This window comes from Vidua chalybeata, chromosome 6, assembly GCF_026979565.1.
Source record: "Vidua chalybeata isolate OUT-0048 chromosome 6, bVidCha1 merged haplotype, whole genome shotgun sequence".
In the NCBI taxonomy this organism is placed as follows: Eukaryota; Metazoa; Chordata; class Aves; order Passeriformes; family Viduidae; genus Vidua; species Vidua chalybeata.
The window spans coordinates 20,183,275-20,200,650 of record NC_071535.1 but is presented as its reverse complement, the minus strand read 5'-3'; the positions used below and the strand labels follow the sequence as shown (position 1 = coordinate 20,200,650).

The window sequence follows — 17,376 nt, the reverse complement described above, 5'->3', positions numbered from 1 at the left end:
GGCAGAAATGGCTCTTCTGGGCCCACGAGGAAGGGGTTCTGAGCCCTGCTCAGCATTGTGAGCACTGGTGCTCTCCCTCACAAGCAGTTGATTAAAGGCTGCCTGTGAGTTTGTGGGCCCCACACTGGGCAGCTCCCCGAGGGCTCCCCTGGCAGGGGAAAACCCTCATGAGGCAGTTCTTTGTCAGGAAAAGCAGACGTGCAGGACTTTTTCAGTCTTCAGGTTCTTGTTTTATTGTTATCTTATCAAGAGTTCAGCACACTGTCTGCACCCGGACCTTGCATGTGTGAAAACAGCACAAAATGGCTAACAAACTTGTGCTGCAAGGTCTTTTCAAGTCTAATCAAAAACTAAACTACCAAATTAAGAAGTGACACCTAGATTATTTTCCCTTCTAACCCAATAACTGACCCCAAAAGACCCACAATGTGAATTTTTCTACCCAATTACAAGATACCACCCAAACCCAAGAAGAAGAAAAAGAAGAAAGACCAAAGGAACTCGAGACAACACCCTGTATCCTCCATCTTGTACCCATCTACAATATGCTAAAACTCCTAAAATCTAAATTTCTCTCCTGTGTAACATACTAAACTACTCTCTACAATCTATTTCACACTTTTGTGGTCTCTAGTTTACTTTGAGGCTTAGGAGGCCTTCTCCATGTTTGAGGGTCAAAGTCAGTGTTTTCCTGGGAGTCAGAGCACCCCAGGGCAGACAGGGGGATATTCCCCTTGCCCTGGGTTCCCACAGCTGCCCAGGCCTAGGTGCCACTGTTGTAGGCACTGTGCCACCACCTGGGCTGGTAGCTGAGGCTAGAGGTGGCCGGGAAAAGGGAGGCAGCACAACCTAAGCATTTACAGCTGTCCTTCCTCAGGCTCTCATCAAGGCCCACAGGTGCTTACTGATCTGCAACATTGCTGCTTTTAACAGTTCTTCATCGAGTCAGTGGCAACAGGATCTCCCATCTGTGCAAAAGGTTGTGAGAGCTCTGCCAGCTGGCTTAACTTCCATTTTCCCCTTTTTATTGCCTTTTCTTCCATTCCCTCTTAAACCTCTTTCTCTTTGGTAACCTATGAGAGGCATGTCATATGGGAAAATCTTTTCAACTCTGAGTATTGTTCCATCTGTGTTGACCATTCCCACCTTCACTCAGTCCTTAGCATAACTTCTGAACTCTACTCATCCCTTAGATCTCCACCAATAACTCACTTGTGTGAAGTCCACTCAAGAATAAATGAAAAATAATGTTGAATTCTGACCTGGCATACACAAGGCATAGTAGGCTACATCTCTTCAACAATTGTGGTGGTGTAAACTACGTTTGTTAAATAACCTTCAGCCTGAAGTCCTCTCTATTAACTAACCCCAGTAACAAATTCAGAAACTCCTGTCTGGTATCTTTTGATGGGGAGGAGCTTGTTAGTGGGTATAGTAGTTACAGGAGGCCTTCCTCTCTGGTTCCTCAAAAGCTTTCATTTCTACAGTAATACACACTACCTTCCCTGCTGGACTGCAGACTTTGTATAGGGACATGACTGGTTGGTTTAGAGTGGGTCCACTGATTAAGTCATTATTCACTGTGCACATTGCTGGAGCCCTGGCCAAAATAATAGCATAATTTACAAAGTTCTACCATTCTCACCTGTCCAACCTCACCTTTTTGCTGGAGTTTTCCACCTGCATAGCATAGCCAACAGGACTGAGGAAGATCTGCCCACTCAGGAGCCCTAATTCATGGTCTGATGGATGAATTACAGGGATTGATTGAGATGCTGGTGTTACTTGATTCCTGATACCTCTGATAGGAATGTAGTAGTCTCTTGCAAAAAGTTTGTACTTCACTGTGAAACAAAACTGCCAAAATGACTGGCACGTTACCAGCAAAGAATCAGGTTGCCATTCATACCCCTTTTCTCTTCAAAACAAGGCATTGCATGGCTACAGTTTCCTACCCTGAAACCTACCTGGGAGGGCCCAGTTTTTCAGAGTGGCTTACTAAATAGTTAAAAAATTTATCTTTTGGCCATGTTAGCAGTACTGCCTCAGAGTGGTGCCATGCTCCTTTCCATATTTCACCAGACTGCCTTCCCAGAAAGTAAGACCTGTGTGCACAGCCCTCTCACAGTTTCTCAGGCACTAATACCCAGTTGTAGCACAGCACTGCGAACCCCTGAGCGCCTCTGAAGAGTATTGCTGTGAACAAAATCAAACCCTCATGAGAAATGCCCCATTGAGTAAGACTAATGGTCCATTTAATTCATAGCAATTCAGCTGCTGCTTGGGGAGTCAAGCGAGATGGCCACTTCCTGAAGTCTGTTCACCCTGGCTGCCTGCTGTATGGATGTTAGGGGGTTCTACTTCATTTAGCATTTTGTTCAACTGGAATAACATACATGCTTGTGTATAGTGCATGATAGTGCTGATGGTCTGGGAGCATCAGAAAGCATAAGCTACATAACAGCATTACTTTTATAGTTATCTGTATTTATCTGCCAGCATTCTCCTTTGTTTGCTGGGCAAGTATGAATCTTCCTAAATTTGTGTTACCCTGTCTGTCACCTTTCTCCCCGAGGTTTCTAGCACTGACAGCTCAGGGTGGCTTCACCAGGTTTAGCAATAATGTCAGCTCAACTGTTGGCTAGGCACTTCTGTTTTAGCTATTGGGCTGGCTAGACTTGAGCCCCATAGTGAAGATGGACATTACATCGAGAGCAAAGATTATGAGATTTGGGTAAACTTTCTCCTTCAATGCAAAAATCATGCCAAATATAGGATAGTGTAGGGAAAAACCGATTTGTGCACAAGATCAAAAGCTGATCCTTGATGTGTTAGAGAAGGAAATAATATAGAAAAGTTCCCATTCAATCCTAGACACAATCATATTTCTTCCTCCACCAAATGTTTGAAACAAAGACAAACCATCTTTTACAGCAAACGTTTTGCTCTCAGAGACACGCAGTCTGCATTGAGTACCCTGAATGATTCCTGGCCTGTTCAGAAGCATCCCTTGCTTCTTCTCAGCAGGGCAAATTACTTACCACTGCAACAGTAGCTAAATTAATACAAAGGGTCTAGGATATGGGGATAGCTGTAGTTCATCTTCTTTGTAGTCCATCATGGAGCTACTTCTTTTAGAATAGAGATTTCTGAACTTGTGAATAGGAAGCTGCAGGGGGTGGGGAAGGAATAAATAAATTTTCTTCTGTATGATTTTTGGGTTGACCACCCTTCCATTTTAAAGTTTTTGGCAAGTACTAATGGGTTGCTCTGCAAAGCATATCTTTCAAGAAGACATTTGCAAAGGGTTAACTGATGTATAAGTATTTGCTAATGGGGGAAGGATGGGACATACTTGAATCTAGAAAGTCAAAGATGCAAAGTGTCTGTGATTGCCACAGAAAACCACCAGCTAGCAACTGAGCTGGAAGAAAGAACCACAAAATCACAATGCTAAGTTAAAACATATGCAGTGTAAGTTGCAATCTTAATTTCAGTTTTTCTCTGTTGTTTAGTTGTTTATTTTAATTGAAGTTTTTGTACTTCACCTGAAAATTGTAAAAAAAAAAAAAAAAAAAAAAAAAAAAAAAAAAAATTGGAAACTATTTTTCTGCCCCCAAGAACAGACCATGCCTTATCTCCTACACCTGGAGAAATCACTACCAGAGCAGTATCCACATGCACTCATTTTTCTTTGAAATAATTTCTGATCATACAGTGAAGAATAGAGTACTTAGTACAAGGTGTTACTGACAACACTGGTTTTTAATTTGCTAGTTCTTGAAACATAGAAAAACTTGTTTTGTGATTATGTCTACTAGTGCCCTGTCCCTCTGAGGGGGGTGGTTGAGCAAGGAAAACAAAAATCGGTCTTAACTATATTACAGGATTGACAGAATGATGCTCACCATCAGCACACCTTCCAGAGCTGTCATCATTGTCTTGTCCACATTAGCAATCTGCTCTTGTACTGGTGAAGTCTCCTGCTTCAGGCATGAAGACAACATACAATTTTCACCCAGTCTTTATTACATTCTTACCCTTAGAAACAATCTAAGCCATTGGATACTTTTCAGAAGGCTTTGGCAACACACTAGTATTATTAGTCAAAAAGTGAACCTTCTCACCCAATCTCTGAAATGGCATGTTTCCAGAAGAATGAGATGCACATTTAAGCTTCAAATTGCAATAGCATGTGTTAAAGGATAAAACAGGAACATACACAGAAGTAAGGCAGTGTAAAAAATGTTCTTAAGGAAAAATGCTTCTTGAAGTTATATTCATACATCATGAGATTAGAGGTTATTTTTTTCTCTAAGTTTCTCTTACTGCTTCCATTCAATGTACCAAAGAGAGAATATAACCTTAAATGAAATTTGAGAATTCTTTTTTGTTTGTGAGGGGTCTGTTTTTGGGTTTTTTTTTTTTTTGTTTCTTTGGGGTTTTTAAGTGTCCATACAGAGCTAAAAACAAAAATAAGTGGCCCAAGACACAATCCAAAATGTTGGGCACTGGCAGAAGTTAAAAGTAGGCAGATCATAATGAAGATTTTCTAGATGCAACAAGCCCTCAAGAAGGGAGGCTGACACATAACAAAACTCACATGATATGACTTTCAGACAGTGTTCAGGTATTGAATAAAAATGCCCTAATTAAATGGTATAAAATATATATATTTTATATATTCTCCTAACAGCCTGCTCACCATGATCTAGTAGCTGGAAGCCAAATCCAATAAACATGTCCCTCTTGCCTTCAGCAACAGGTTTTCCAAAAAGGTTTTTTTTAGCAAGGCAGATATGGAATGAAACATCACCCTTATTGCAAGGTGCCTCTATTCTTCTAGTTGGATTACTCTCACATCTAGAATTTGAAGCACAGCAATATGCTTTACCAAAGCATGTTGCAACACCAGTTTTAAGGGTCTAGTACATGTACAATTCAACAGCCCTCCTCACAGCCAACGAGAGCTAAACCTTCTCATCCCAGAGCAATGTATTTTGCAGACAATGTTTCAGTGAAGTCTCATCTTTGAAGTGCTAGAGCAGGCAAGGCCTTCAAGAAAGCTGAAAAAAGTCCCTAAAATTCTGAAGGTTAGAGCTTCTCTGAAAGGGTGTGAGTTAAAGGAGTGTCTCGGAGTTACACATTAAGCTTTTATTTCATTAATAGTTTTATAGAGTCTCAGGCCTGCTCTGCTCTTACCAAGTACTTACTGAAGCAAAGTAGGAAATACAAATAATTTTTTCTTTAATATAGCCTGTTAACTGTCAGAATACCTATCGTTTTTTTATAACAACTTATATATACCCTTTTATCATTAGGGCATGTCTAAACTGGACAATAAAATTATGTGCTTAGTTATCCAGTCAGATCCAAATAGCTACCAACATAAGAAAGCAATCTTCCCTGCCCCAAGCAAAATACTTTAGTTGCAATTTCACAGAAGACTTACATGAGCAGGTGACTAGCTACTATTCATTACTGTAGCTCCTTCTGTCCCTATCATATTTCAACAGATCTCTCACCTCTTCAAAGACTGAAGAACAGCACCACAAAAGCCAGGGGACCAATCAGAGATTTCCTTCTAAAGCTGCTACTAACAACTGCTCAGCCCTCTCCTGTCACTGCCAGGGTTTCTGTTCTAGCAGAATTATAGTTCCCTATTTGATTTATACACAAACTCCATGTCAGATTTTGCAAAACTACTAATTTTCTAGGACCACTCCTGCCTCCTCTGCTTAGGAAATTGACTTTCCTCAAGGAATCATTTCACACCTGTGCACCATGGTCTTTATAACAGCTGTTTCTAGTAAATGATCAGCTATAGCTGGAGGAAACAAATAGGTCTTTTCCAGGCTCTTGCCATATGCTGCATTTATTTTACACCTTAGCAGAGGTTTTTGCCATCGTGGGTTTTGTGAACCAGAGACTGTGGGGTTTTTTCATGTTTCTGGATTATAAAACTACACTTAATTTGTAAAGGCAAATCTTAATTGAGACACTGACTCAGTTTTCTCATGACCCTCCAAAGTGTTCAGTGATAATGAGAATTTCAGGCATTTGTACTTCCTTCCCATACCACGGTGTGCTCATTCTGTCTCTGTGCCACTACTCTGCTTTTGCCAGTTCCTTGCTGTGCTTTTCTTTTTTTTTTTCCCTCCGGTATTGGCTAATTTTTAACCTGGATCAGTTTCCTGATCTGGTTCATAGGGCAGCCCTACAAAAGATGTGTTAATGCAACTGAAAGAGCTGATAGGAGTAGAAATAAGTGACTAAAGGAGGAAATGCTTCAAAACAACATTGTTGCCAAATGCTATGTCATGTAGAAAAGTCTCCAGGTTTCCTTTTATCGAAGAAGAATTGGCTATTACTAAAATGCATACCCTGCTTGCTGTAATCAAACTCTCATGCTTATAGCAGGAAGATTACTGGTCTTAGAGCATAGACCACCCCTTCATTTTTCACATGTGTGCATGTTTGACATAACGCTGAAGTCTCCACAAACTGAATGATTCATAGTTTGAATACAGAGTACCAATGCTTAAATAGCTAAAAAAGTCCCTAAAATTCTGAAGGTTAGAGCTTCTCTGAAAGGGTGTGAAGTAAAGAAGTGCCTTTGAGTCCCACATTCTGCATTAGTACCTTGCTGAATAGCTTTTAAAGTAGTAGCACTATTCACACAGACTGTAACTGTTATGAATCACAGCTACTCAGCTATGATGATGTTTCAGCAACAGCCAAAATATTGCTGCCTCTGATCCATAAGACCAAATAACAAAGAAGTTAGATTAAAAAAAAGCTAGACTTAGTCTCCTCATACACAATGTCCTACTTTACTGATCCAAAGCAGAGCTGTGCATAGCGTGCTGATAGATGTTTTTACTGATTACTGCCATATATTCCATCCAGCAGCTATGATGTGCAAAGGTCCACAGCAGAACTGAATTAACTTTAGTGAAGTTATTCCTGATATATACAAGCATCAGAGGATGAAATATCCATAGAGAAAAATTTGGAGAGTGACCTATATAGTGTGCCTTTGGAAGCCTTATGTACCTCAGGCTCCATGTGGTGACCTAAGATAGAGTAATTCACCTGGGGTATGCCAGAATACAGATACACAGTGTGTAACTATGGCATGGTGCTGCTCTGTGTGAGTGATAACTCTGTGATTCCTTCAGGAGTGTGTTTGTGTAGCCTCAGCTTCTCTGGCACAGCTGGCAGAGTGGGAGACAGCACACAGGCTGCTGTCACCAAGCAGAGATGTGCTGTGGTGGATTTTACTCTGTGTTTTTTCCTTCAGCCACATGTTCACATGTCTGCTAAAAATGCTTTTGTGCGAGGCAGGTTTGTTCCACCTCAGATGCTCACTGCCTCCCACTTAATACTTCTGTTCCTTTGTGCCCAAGTAAGTGGCTTTGCAATCCACACCAGCTTCTGGGTTGCTGAGAATTTCATAGAGCTGATTTAAGGGCAAGGAGTCTACACCTTTCATGGAAAAACCCATAGGTGTGCCCTACACTTTGCAGCCTATTCAGAGGTGATCCTATGTCCTCTCTGGGACACCCAGCATGAGAGGCATCAGACAGAGAAGCAGATTTTTTTTTTCTTCCCTTGATGAGTCCTAGGGTTGTTTTTCACAGGACTGGGTAGAATTTGCAGAAGACAACTCCAGTTGAGTTTTGGCTGAATTTAGTCTTCCCAGAAAGGAACAGTGAACGTAAACTCAGCTGGAACCAACCTATGGCTTATGAATAGTTAATATGGAGTTCTCATTCTGAGGCAAATTATCTAACTGCAAAGCTGCATTAGTGTGAGAACTGCTGGGCAGCTGGAGTATGGCTTTAAGAGAAAGGAAAACAGCAGGAATGAGCCAGCCCAGCTCATCCTGTAGTGGAGCCCTAGGACCCTAGGCATTTATTGTGATTCCTAACCTTTGACCCATTTCTAGAGCTCCTCTCTGCTCCAGTCTTCATGGTAATTGATATATAACCCGGGAGTCTTTGGCATACCAAGATTTTGACAGCTGCCAACATATTAAAAAATGGGAAGCTTATAGACTAGATCTCACATTTTCCCTCACCTGCTTCCTAGTCCCTGCCTTGCTGCTTTGGACAAAAGGGAGTTCTTCCATCTTAAGCATCATCTTCCACTAGAGATCCCCTAGATTTGCAATATGGTCTACTGACATCAGCCATCTCATTTCTCCCACTGAGACTCTGGGCAGATTAGTGGTGGCTGTGTCTCTGTTGAAAGAAAATATTTCTAGTGAGGCATCCCATCACATCTGCAATATTTGCACCATTTTATGGTATGAGCAGAACACCTGCTGAGCAGAAAACAGAACTTCCAGTTTACAGAGTTTTCAGACAGCTGGATTTTTGCTGGAGAGACTGACCCATGCTCTGACCTATCTGTTCAGATGCAGACACAGTTTTAAACTTACAGGGTGAGGACACAATGCTGCCTTTATTGGATGAGGTCTGTAGGCACAAGGGATGATCTTTCCCAAGGAGTTCTAGCTGTCACTGCAGCCATCCCCTGGTAGTGTACTTTGAGCTCAGCTGGGCTCAGCTCTCATGAATGTTTTCCCTGGCCACCTGTCAGGGAGGTGCTGATGGGTATCATCTAATGTGAAGTGAATGAGAATACCTTCAAAGCCAAAGCGATAAAGTCTCTATCCACATCATCTGAAAAGCTGTGTAAATATATGAGTGGTCAAAGAAAGTCCCTTGCCCTGCTGCCAAAGCCAGATGAAGTTGGGGATGAAGCTGGATGATGCAACCAAGTGGTGTAGAACTAGAAAGACACTTTGTTTTAGACCTGACAAAGCAAGATGACCAGCAGTAGTGTTTGAACTGTGCAGCTTATTCTCTTTCCATTACTGTAGACTTCTGCAAATGTTCATGTCTCTCCTGCCCACTTTCTAGCTGTGGCTTTCAAGATAAAATTCACATCTCTTTCTGAATGGTGTGTCAGGCTAGAGAGTGCTATATTGGTATCAGTGTAAATTGCAAAAGAATGAAGAACACAGGGCAGGCACACTCAAGGTCTGTCACCCTGCAAATGCTGTAAGTCTGCTAAGGACTTTGAAGGGAGAAGATGTTCTGGGTTGGGGAAGCAATGAAGGGACATTAGATCTGCATTCAGCTGGGGCTCTACCATTCCAAGGCAGCCGTTTAATGCTGTCTTGGTTTTCCTATCACCTTAGAGGTACCGTCCTTTATTTAACTCTTCAGATAGCTTAATTTCTTAATGTTTTAAATGGACTACGTAATATTTAAATAGAAGGTGATAGGAAAGAAAAAAGTGACATCCTAAAATGTATAGGCCATGGGTTTTTGGATGATTTGAAAATATCACATCCCCTGAAGTATATCTTAGTAGCTCCTAGGTCAAGCTCCTACATGTGACTGACTTGAATCCAAACATACAAACCCAATTACAAAACGTAACCAGCCTGGATTACCACTGATTTTATAAAAAATGTTCAGTTGTTCCCAAATGAATGTGAAAAATAATCTCTCTCTTAGGTAGACAATTTTTAAAAAGTTTTTTTTCTTTTTGTGTAGGAGAATCCAGACATAATGGGGCTTTTTCTACTAAACTTAAGGAGGAGACTTATATCAGGAAGGCAACTATAAGGAACTCCGATCTTGGCTGCACTGCAAATGTTTCTTTTCCAAGCTGAAAGTAAAAGAGGTAGCCACAAGAGGGAGGCAGAACTCCTATGGCAGTATAGTAACCCAAGCAAAAAACAAATCAGAAATACGCTTTCAAATTTTCCTTCTTTGACCTAAAGCTGTGCAGTAGCCCTTGCATTGAGAACAATAATTGTTGGCTGTAACTCCTAAGAATGTAGCCTCAACACATGGTAAATACTAAATGGTTAATGTAAGTTGAAAATTAATAACTAATAAATCATTTTCCTAGACCTAAAATGTAGGTAAGAAACTACTTCAGGAGAGATTGAAACTGATTGTCATGTACTTTTTTGTAGATGGAAACTAAGACTGCCCCCATTATTCAAAGGCATATAGTTGTATTTGTGCAAGGCTCTAATACAGAAAGTTCATTTTGTTTCTGAAAGAATACTTTTTATAACAATTTGCTTCTTAGCAAATACGTTGTAAGGATGTATTTAAACCATTCAATTTCCACAGCACCTCAGCAAACAGAAAAGGAACTAGCCTCAAATGGTGCTATTATTTATCCTATTAAGTACTTTCACTGGGCAACAAGCCTTCTAGATTCAGTGAACTCAAAAGAGAAAGCAATTTGGATGGAGGGAGAGGGTAGCTCTGGTGTCTAATTTCTGCTCCAAGGACTATTTCCATAATATACTCAACAGAATTTCATAAACGGCAGTCAAGGATTGACAAACCTGGTCAGTACTCTAAACCCTCAGTCTTCAATCCTTCTTTTCAGTCTTTAATTGTCTCCACCTCTGTACTCACCCTCTAGGTAGTCTCAAACAAGGAGAAGAAAGGGATCCCATACCTCTTCACTTCCCAGCAGTGCAGTGTTCTGACAAGTGCACAGCGTTATGTACACAATGCTCATTGTGAGTACAGCAGCAAGTTGGATTCCTCAAGAGAGGGAGAGTAGGGGAATATCTTGCTTGAAAACCCAAGCTGGACTTGGCTGTATAGAACTGTGGTAGTTTGGGTCACATACAGGAACAGTTGGTGTTTGCAGACATCTTTCATGCAAATTTATGAGAGCTTCTGAGGCTTTGCTGTCCCATTGTTCAGAGTTGAGAAAGACACCTTTCATAGCTAGTGTATAAAATAATATTCCAAATACTTTTTTATATACAGCAGTTGCTGTCAGGATTCTGATACTGTGACCTAAAGGAGAAGAATTTTTTCTGGAACTGGTGCACTTCATGTTTCAGACACATGTGCTGTAACCCACACCTGCACCTAAGCTGAAACAGTAGGCTACTCCTCCATCTTTTGCTTCATCTCCAGCTGACCTTCAGCACTTTTTGTCTTAAAAATTTACAACATATCTGGACTAGTCAGGGTGGGCAATCATGGTAACTAAGAGTACTGAAAGAAAACTGTTTTTTTCCTGTCCAAATTGTGCTGTCTCCCTCTTGTGATGTGTTTTGTTTGGGTACACGTTGCACTGGCACTCTGACCCCCCCATCTCTTGTAGGATGTTATTTTGGCTTATCTCTAAGGACTACACTGTTACCAAGGAACTTGGAGCTACTTGGTTTTAAAATTTCTGGGTTTTTTTCTCTAAATCTTTCTTTTTAAAAACATGCATATTAGCAAGCTGTCAGGGTTAATAAAATCCCACCCTCCCAATTTTATATGTTCATTTCCAAAAGTCACTGAGTATCTGAATTGTAGTAAAAAACTCTTAGTACTAACAGCCACTGAATCTTAACTTTCCTTGTTTCTTCTGGCTGACCTGATTTACTCTTAAATAACAAATATGAGGCATCGTACCTTGTGTACCTCCATGTTCTGATACTGTAAAATGGCTGACTTACTGTCAGTCGTACTGAGCTCAGAGCAATATTCTGAACAACACTTATGATGAGTATCTGATTTTGTTTGGCCAAGAGAAGCTCCTCAGTCTGACACAAGGAATGCTTTTTGAGAAAAACAACAGACTGAAGTGGGTCTCAGTGACTCTGAGACAAGTGGAAAGATGTATGAAATGACACATGGCTTACTGAACGTTGAAAGAAAGAGAAAATCATAACAGAGGACTCTATGTATTTTAGACCTGATACTTGCTTTGCAAAAACATTCTGATCACAGGAAGATACCACTCTTTCATGTACTCCTGGTTTTAGTGGTCAAAGTAGAGACCACTGAGCAGAGGCTTTAATCCTCAATTACTTTGTTTCCAAATGCTGGACCATCTTCCATATTATGTTAGTACTATTTCAAATTGTTATGTTTGCCTGCTCCATTTCCTTTGCAGTCTATTGTTCAAGCTGCCTGATCAAATGAAGTTATCTCTTTTCTGTATGTAGTCCCTTAACTTCTAATTTATGTTGTCCTTTATACCATTCAAAATATTCCTTTTCCTCTTCTGAATTCAAGACCTCTGATTTATCAGAATATACAGCTCGTACAACTTCAATTTCACAGTGAAAATGTGGATATGCTGTTTCATCTTAACATTTATTTAAATTTTCATGTAGTTTAAACAAAAACATGACATCCCATTTCAACTGATATAAAGAAAAAAAAACCACTTCTATGAAGTTAGCCAGTGTATAGACTTACTTATTTTACAAAATGAGAAGGTAGGAACATATTACAAAATAATAATTAAACCAATCAATGTCAATAGTGCAAAGAATAAATTGCAAGTATGAAAGAGAGATGGGGAAGGAGGGTAGGACGGATGGGAGATGGATGGCTGAATGTGTGAGGGGTGGCTGGCTGACTGAACAAAACATTAGAAGAGCTGTACATGTTATCACACCAAATTTTGTATCTTAGACATATCATGATGTAGATTTAACTTTAGTGGCAGAAGTGGCTAAGTACTTCATCCATTAAGTGATCTCTTTGTGCTGTAAATTCTTGTGTGGTCAGTTCTAGAGATTAATACAGCTATACACACAGCTGCTAAGAGTCACTGAAATAAATTTTTCACCAACTGGAACAAAGGTGGCCTATCAAGGATTTGATTAGTGTACTGAAGGGCCAAGGAAATGACTGAGAATTTTATGCAAGCAAAAGAGCAAGCACCTCCAGGCTGAACTTCATACACCTTTTCCACTTGCTTTCAAACTCTTTTGCATGCAATTGCTGTCTATCCTGGGAGGTGACTGTTCAAGAGGGAGTTTTAGCAGCTATGAAATAATGTGGACACATGTTGGACATCCTATCAAATAACTGTCAGCCAGCAACCCACTAGAGAAGGAAGATTATTTCTGCAGTGTTTATAATGATACTGCTATATCTGATTCCTTCATAGGATGACTAAATTTAAATCTAAACAAAAGAACAAAAATAATATCAGTCAGTTTTAGTATTTCTCAGCTGAATTCACCCATTTTCCTTTTCTATCAGAGTGTCCATAGTTAATAAATGTAAGAGACATTAACTAAAATAAGCTCAGCTGCCTAGAGATATTGTTTATCTTTACCCCTTGTGATCAAAGACACTTCATGTTTCTAGGCAAAATTCCATACAATACCTCAAGTCTTACCACAGTACAAATATTAAAACCCTAATGAGAAATAGGAGGAGGACTGAAAGTGGGAATCACTTCAGGGCATAAATATATGCTTACCTTGAAGGCACATTTCCTGCATGGAGTGTTTGAGTACTACAAAGCTTTCAAATATACCAAATATACCAAATATACCATCTTTCTCAAAAGAAGCAGTAATCTGAAACTAGTCAGAGAGATTTTTCCGCACGATGAAACAAAAAAAAAAAAAAAAAAAAACCAAAAAAACCACCAAACTAAATCCCCACTACAGGCACTGCTTGTATCTAAAGAATTTCTGCTACTTTCAAACTCACAAACTTCTTAGATCTTTTCCCTTCACTCCAATCAACAGTCTGTTCAAATTACTACTGTACTCACGAGTGAAGAGTGTATGTACATAAAGTACATATATGACAGTGTGTAACACTGAAAAACTGGCACTCTTTAATCCATAAAACAGTGGAGACCTCAGTAAGGGCACTTAGGATCCCAGTGCTCAAATTCTCAATGCTTGTAATGGTGCTGGACTGATAAAAGAATTCAAGTGAGACACCTGATGACACCAACAATAGACTTCCTAAAGATTTTGGTTATTAGCACTCTTGAAAAATCAAACTACTTACTCCAGTCCTTAGGAAATAAGGAAATAAGATCTTTTGAGACTCTGGCTGGGGTATTCATCCTTAACTCATGAAAATTCAGTGGCAGGTATATCTAAAAACACTCTCCACAGATGAGAATGGATTAAAATAGCTTTCACATAAACCAGAATGCTTTTCCAGTTTTGCCTGCATAAATTCATGATGACTGGAAGAGATATTTCTGTGTACAACTACACAAGAAAGATGAGAGTCAGGTTTTTCATTAAATGATTCTGAATTAAAAAAAAAAAAAAAAAACAGTGACAAAGTGGTAAAGAAATTAAGTAAATCCATAAAGTTGCAATATGTTTATCTTTCAGTTACTGGAACTCAGAATGTTCTGTGCACAGGTATGATAGGCTGAATAGTTTAACAGCAGTTAATAATTCAGGGCTGAATAGTTTAACAATTGAACAGCGATGGAAAATTATATTTCTTTTATTTTCTCCCCTCTTAAGGTATACAACATAACTTTGCTAACTTGTATTACTTATTTGTGTTTCCATGAGCTGAGGGGCAATAGGCAAAAAAATCAGACACTGAGCCTGCAGGTCAGAGTAGAAAATCTCCATTTCTTTCACAAAGCATCCTCACATTTACTCGGTAACATCTCAGCACTGCTTCAGCTTGTTTGTTTGTTTTTTTTTTTTTTTTTTTTTTTTAATTTCTTTATGGTGGGATTTCAGAAACTGTACATTAGGAGCTGCAGTGAAAAGCAGGAAGACCACCCAGAAATTCTTTGACTGCCTTTGAACAGGAGTGAATTTTGTAGGGGAGTTGCCATGCAACTCATCACAGCCAGCCTGTGCCAGAGCTGAGAATCAGTCACAAATTCAGCTCTGTTCTCCCAGATATTTCACGACCTATACAAGTTATCATTAATAATATCAGAAATTTTATTCCATTGATCTCAAAATTCTTAATAAAAGTTAACAGCATTCTTCCATTTACAGAGAGATGTTGCAAATGCTTAGTATTAACTGGTGTGATCCAAGGAACATCTTGGGCCCAGAAGGGCTACCTGCAGTGGAGTATTACAGGCTTGTTAATAAGTCCTAGAAGGATTGAGATTTTACATATTTACAGTGGTGTACCTGTCTAAGTATGTGTCACTAGGGTGATGCAGGTTTGAAATGCAGGTGCATATAAAAAAGGCATTTAAAAGTTCCCTACGATTTATTTGAAATTCTACCACTACCAGTCTGAGACTCAGTGAAATTAATTTCATTATTTATTTGGGATTTTAACACTGTAGTAATTTTTATAGGTATCACAGTGAAAGTGGTAAATCAAGAGTATATTAATTTTTTTATATTAAATGTAAAATGAATTTATAAAAAAGCTTTCATTTTAATTCATTATGATTTTAAATTACATTGCCCAAGTTTTCCAAATGTGTATTTTATAGTCAGTAGTAACCTTTCAAAAGATAAATGATTTAATAAATTACTTACTTTACATTTAACATTACGAGACAAAATATTAGACATGCCATAGAAACAACTAAAATTGGGCACTTTTAACACTGTTTTCTCTGAAAATATGTGTAAATGAGTGATTTATATCTTCTGCACTTTTATTTACAAAGAGGTTTTAAGACTTGCTATTACTTCCAGCTAAGTGGGGATAAAAAATCTCCATGATAGAAGCTTGTTAATTTTTGGAAGGAGATTTTGGGGCCCAGTTAATGGGAGTATTATAAAGCTACAAATGACTTATATTGTAGGTTCAAGATAGAACATGAAAATATTGTGCTGGACAGACTTCCAAGGATTTTCAGGAAAACAAACAACATTTTCTGTTAAAGTAGTTGTGTTCTGACATTTTTAATAACCACCCATTTTACCCATCCAAGAAAACATACAAAAAAACCCCAAACCCAAAACTAAACCCCCATGTTTTTCCCTTAAATATCTTTCTAGGCAGGAATGATCTAATCTTAGCAAAGTCCCTCTGGTATCTCCACTACTGTAACACACATTCCCTATTACTAGCAGCCACGACCATGTTCAGTCAAGATACCAGAACGGCTCAGACTACAAAGTAAAAGTTTTAAGAAATTGTAGAGGCTTTCTTGTAACTTGTGCAAACCCCATGAAAACGTGCACAGTGACATGTCACTCAAGGGATGAGACAGGAAGGGCTGAAGAGAGGGACAGCTCTGTGATCAACTGTCCTGTCTGTAGTTCATCTAGTTCAACACAGAGACCATTCTCTTTGTTTAAGATGCAGAGTGTGTTGATTCTTCAGATTGATGCTCAAGGTTTTCACTCTGTGGACCATTTCAGAAAGGAGATTTTATGTAATTTTCCACTTGATCCTCCCTGAATTTTAATTGGCAGTTCAGAAGGAAGCAATTCAGTCAAAGGCCAAACCAAAAGGCATTGAAACAAAATGCTTAATGTGGAAGGGCGAGATTGTGAGATAAAGGCTGTTTTCTGGTGTGGCTGTGATGGTTGCCAGACCATACTTGAGTGCAGAACCTAAACGGTGCAAAGGCAGAAAAGGCAGGCTTGACTGTACAACTGTACTTGCTCCAGCAAAGACCTGTGGATCCCCTCCAAACAAACCCTGACCACATTCTTCTCAAAGTATGGATCACCACAAGGAGAAAAAATTATACTCTTCAGAGCATTATTTTAAAAATAGTAGTCCCTATTTTTTAAAAAGAAAAAATACCCAACCACTGCAAGTTCTTTTTTCCAGGTCTGTTAATTTGACCACCCCTCTTGGGACTTGCAGACTGATCTTCCTTTACTGTGTAACACATTCATTGACATCTGCAGTACTTTCTGCCTTCAGATCCTCATTCAAGCTTTTTTTCTGCTCTATTTCAACCTGGTAGAAGAAAAAGAAGAAAATTTGTCATGAGAAAGGAAAACAAAAGATTACAAATCTTCTTCAGTGGTGGTTTTTCTGCTCAGGTGAAGAAACTCTTGGTGACCTGAGAGCTTGCAAGGAAAAATAGACTGAGGATCAGGGAAAATTGGATTTTATTTACTATAAGGATTTTCAGTCTAATCTAAGCAGTTCTACAATTCAGCAGTGTCATGAAATAATTTCCAGAAGAGATAATGTCATGCAGAGAACTCACATGATTTTATATTCATTACAATTCCCAGTTATACTCTGAATACAAGCTCAGAACCAAATCTGCAGATGATAGGTGGCTTCCTACGTGACAGGAGAAAATCAGCCTTAATTATAAATTCTGAGAAGACTGATGTATAAAGCAAAGAAATTTTTTAAATGCTCTTGAGTTTGAAGGGACCCATAAGGATCATCAAATCCAACTCCCTGCTTCTTGAAGCAGTGCCTAACACTACTCCAAATCTCAGCACGCTCCCTGCTGTCCCCAGGCTCAGAGGTGCTTTGGCCTACAGATACCAATTTGGATCGGGACAGGGCCAAGGGGATCTATGTTTGGGTTCTAAATTTCCACATCTCTGAAAACTCAGGAATAATCCAATGTTTTAATTCTTAAAAGGGATACTTAGGAAGATCAAATATTATCTCCAGGGAATTTAAGAAACTACTAAAA

General features: G+C 39.2%; 1 protein-coding gene across 5 annotated transcripts in view; it reads right to left on the bottom strand.

The window, feature by feature from the left end:
- Nucleotides 1-12,122: 12,122 nt before the first annotated feature.
- The window catches only part of STON2 (stonin 2), a 68,399-nt gene continuing 63,145 nt past the window's right edge, over nucleotides 12,123-17,376 (bottom strand). For all 5 annotated transcript variants that reach the window (XM_053945269.1, XM_053945267.1, XM_053945268.1 and 2 more), the window contains one exon: nucleotides 12,123-16,673. In XM_053945269.1, coding sequence (XP_053801244.1) covers nucleotides 16,590-16,673 — 84 coding nt within the window. In that variant the 3' untranslated portion in view covers nucleotides 12,123-16,589. The remainder of the gene's footprint in view (nucleotides 16,674-17,376) is intronic.